The sequence below is a fragment of the Capsicum annuum genome, chromosome 4, assembly GCF_002878395.1.
Source record: "Capsicum annuum cultivar UCD-10X-F1 chromosome 4, UCD10Xv1.1, whole genome shotgun sequence".
In the NCBI taxonomy this organism is placed as follows: Eukaryota; Viridiplantae; Streptophyta; class Magnoliopsida; order Solanales; family Solanaceae; genus Capsicum; species Capsicum annuum.
In genome coordinates, this window is record NC_061114.1 from 186,236,349 (window position 1) to 186,238,272 (window position 1,924).

The 1,924-nt window shown below is 25.6% G+C and overlaps 1 protein-coding gene across 1 annotated transcript; it reads left to right on the forward strand.

Annotated features, from left to right (window-relative positions):
- The first annotated feature begins 269 nt into the window (after positions 1-269).
- On the forward strand, positions 270-953 carry LOC124897564. Its single transcript, XM_047410415.1, has 2 exons — positions 270-409; positions 492-953. Exons 1-2 carry the CDS (start codon positions 396-398, stop codon positions 838-840), a joined length of 363 nt encoding a protein of 120 aa, XP_047266371.1. The 5' UTR covers positions 270-395; the 3' UTR covers positions 841-953.
- The last annotated feature ends 971 nt before the right edge of the window (positions 954-1,924 follow it).

The following is a 1,924-nucleotide window of genomic DNA, read 5'->3' on the forward strand; positions in this document are numbered from 1 at the left end:
TTTTTATTTGTTAAATAAATAATATTTATTATTAAAATTATTGTAATAATTATTTTAATTTTTTAAAATATAAAAGCGACCACTTGTGATCGCTTTTGAAAAAAAATTAAATTTTTTTTTAAAACCGACCATATCTCATGGTTGGTTTTTGTGGTCGGTTTTACCGATTTTTTTAGTAGTGGAGATATTAGTTGGGTTCCTCCGACTGAAGGCTTTAAATTAAATATTGATGGCTCTTTTGATTATATTAAGAACGTTGGAGGAGTTGGAGGGTTAATTAGGGACAAGCAGGGGGATTGGGTATGCGGGTTTAGCGCTAAAATTGCTGCCCAATCAGCACTTGAAACTAAAATAAATGCTTTGTATCTGGGACTAAAAATGGCCACAAAGCTCAAATGCAACAGCCTGAGTATAAGCACCGACTCTGCAATATTGTCTGCTGTTATGAATGATCAATTAGAACCTGATAATAATTTAACTATCTTGTGCAGGGATCTTCTTCGGGAGTTGGGGAACCCACTGGTACGCCATGAAGGTAGAAGGCTTAACAGAGCTGCAGACATTTTGGCTAAGGCAGGAAGGAAGAAAGATGTACATCGCTATTTTGAAGAATGGGCAGTTCCACCTGTGTTTATTCGTAATGCTGTTATAATAGATAAAGAGGGAACTTCCGTTGTTAAGCAGTATTTTGATATGCATGCTAGTGTCAACTTTATTAGTAATCAAGCTGTTGCACGGTATAGTTTGCCGGTATCTACTACTGAATGTAATATTAGTACTCTAGATGATGGCCCTATAGGGTCTATTCCGCAGCTTTACAATATGTATGAAGAATATTAAGTAATAAATAAAGTCTTTTTCTACCAAAAAAAAAAAGAAAGAGAGAGAAAATGTTTGTGGGTTATTGTTTAGCCAAAAATATTAAATATAGCCATTTAATGCCAACTTTTGAATTTGTGGCTATAGCATGCCAATTAGAATTCTTGGGTGCCAAATTTGAAAAAATCTATATATATAATAAAACAAAATAGTCTAACCTAGAATTATGCCAAGTGGCATCTTAAGAACTAGCTACTTGACAACAAAAAACTATCATTTCATAACAAAAAGTTATTTTTTTAATTATTTAAATAATTAATATTATTTTAGGTTTCATACTGTGGTAAAAAATAATTAAGATTCATTCTTATTGGATGAAAACTCATATAATTTTTTAATTAATTTTTATTAAGATTAGTAGTTAGTTATTTCATATTATTTTATGTTTTATTAATTATTTATTTATTAAAATTATTTTTTTAATTATTTAAATATTTAATATTATTTCATATTATTTTATGTTTTATTAATTATTTATTTATTAAAATTGTTTTTTTAATTATTTAAATATTCAATATTATTTCATATTTCATATTGTGGTAAAAATCAATTCTTTCAAAAGTTGTATGTATTATTATTATTGTTAAAACTTATAACGCTACAATCCTGCATTTGTTAATTAATTATAATCAAACAATTTATATAATAAATATTATAGTCATTTTAAAATAAAAAAATATTGAAAAAAAATGTCATCCCTCTAAGTATGGAACCAATTTAAATAATGAGATTATATTAAGAGTCACAATTGAATAATCAATTAGTAATCAAGCAACTTATATAAAAGAAGATTATTATGACCAGAAAGTCATTCCAAAATTTTTTAAATAAAAATATGAAAATAATGTCATCCCTTGAAGTATGCAAATAATTAATTTATATAATATAAATAAAATTATAAAAATAATATTTTGAAACATATACTATTTTAAGAAATATTTATGGAGTAGAAAATAATGTAAAAAATCAGTTAGTATTGACTACTATAGTACTATTGTAGCAGTAAATATATTTCAAATACATAATTCAATTTAAATAATAATAG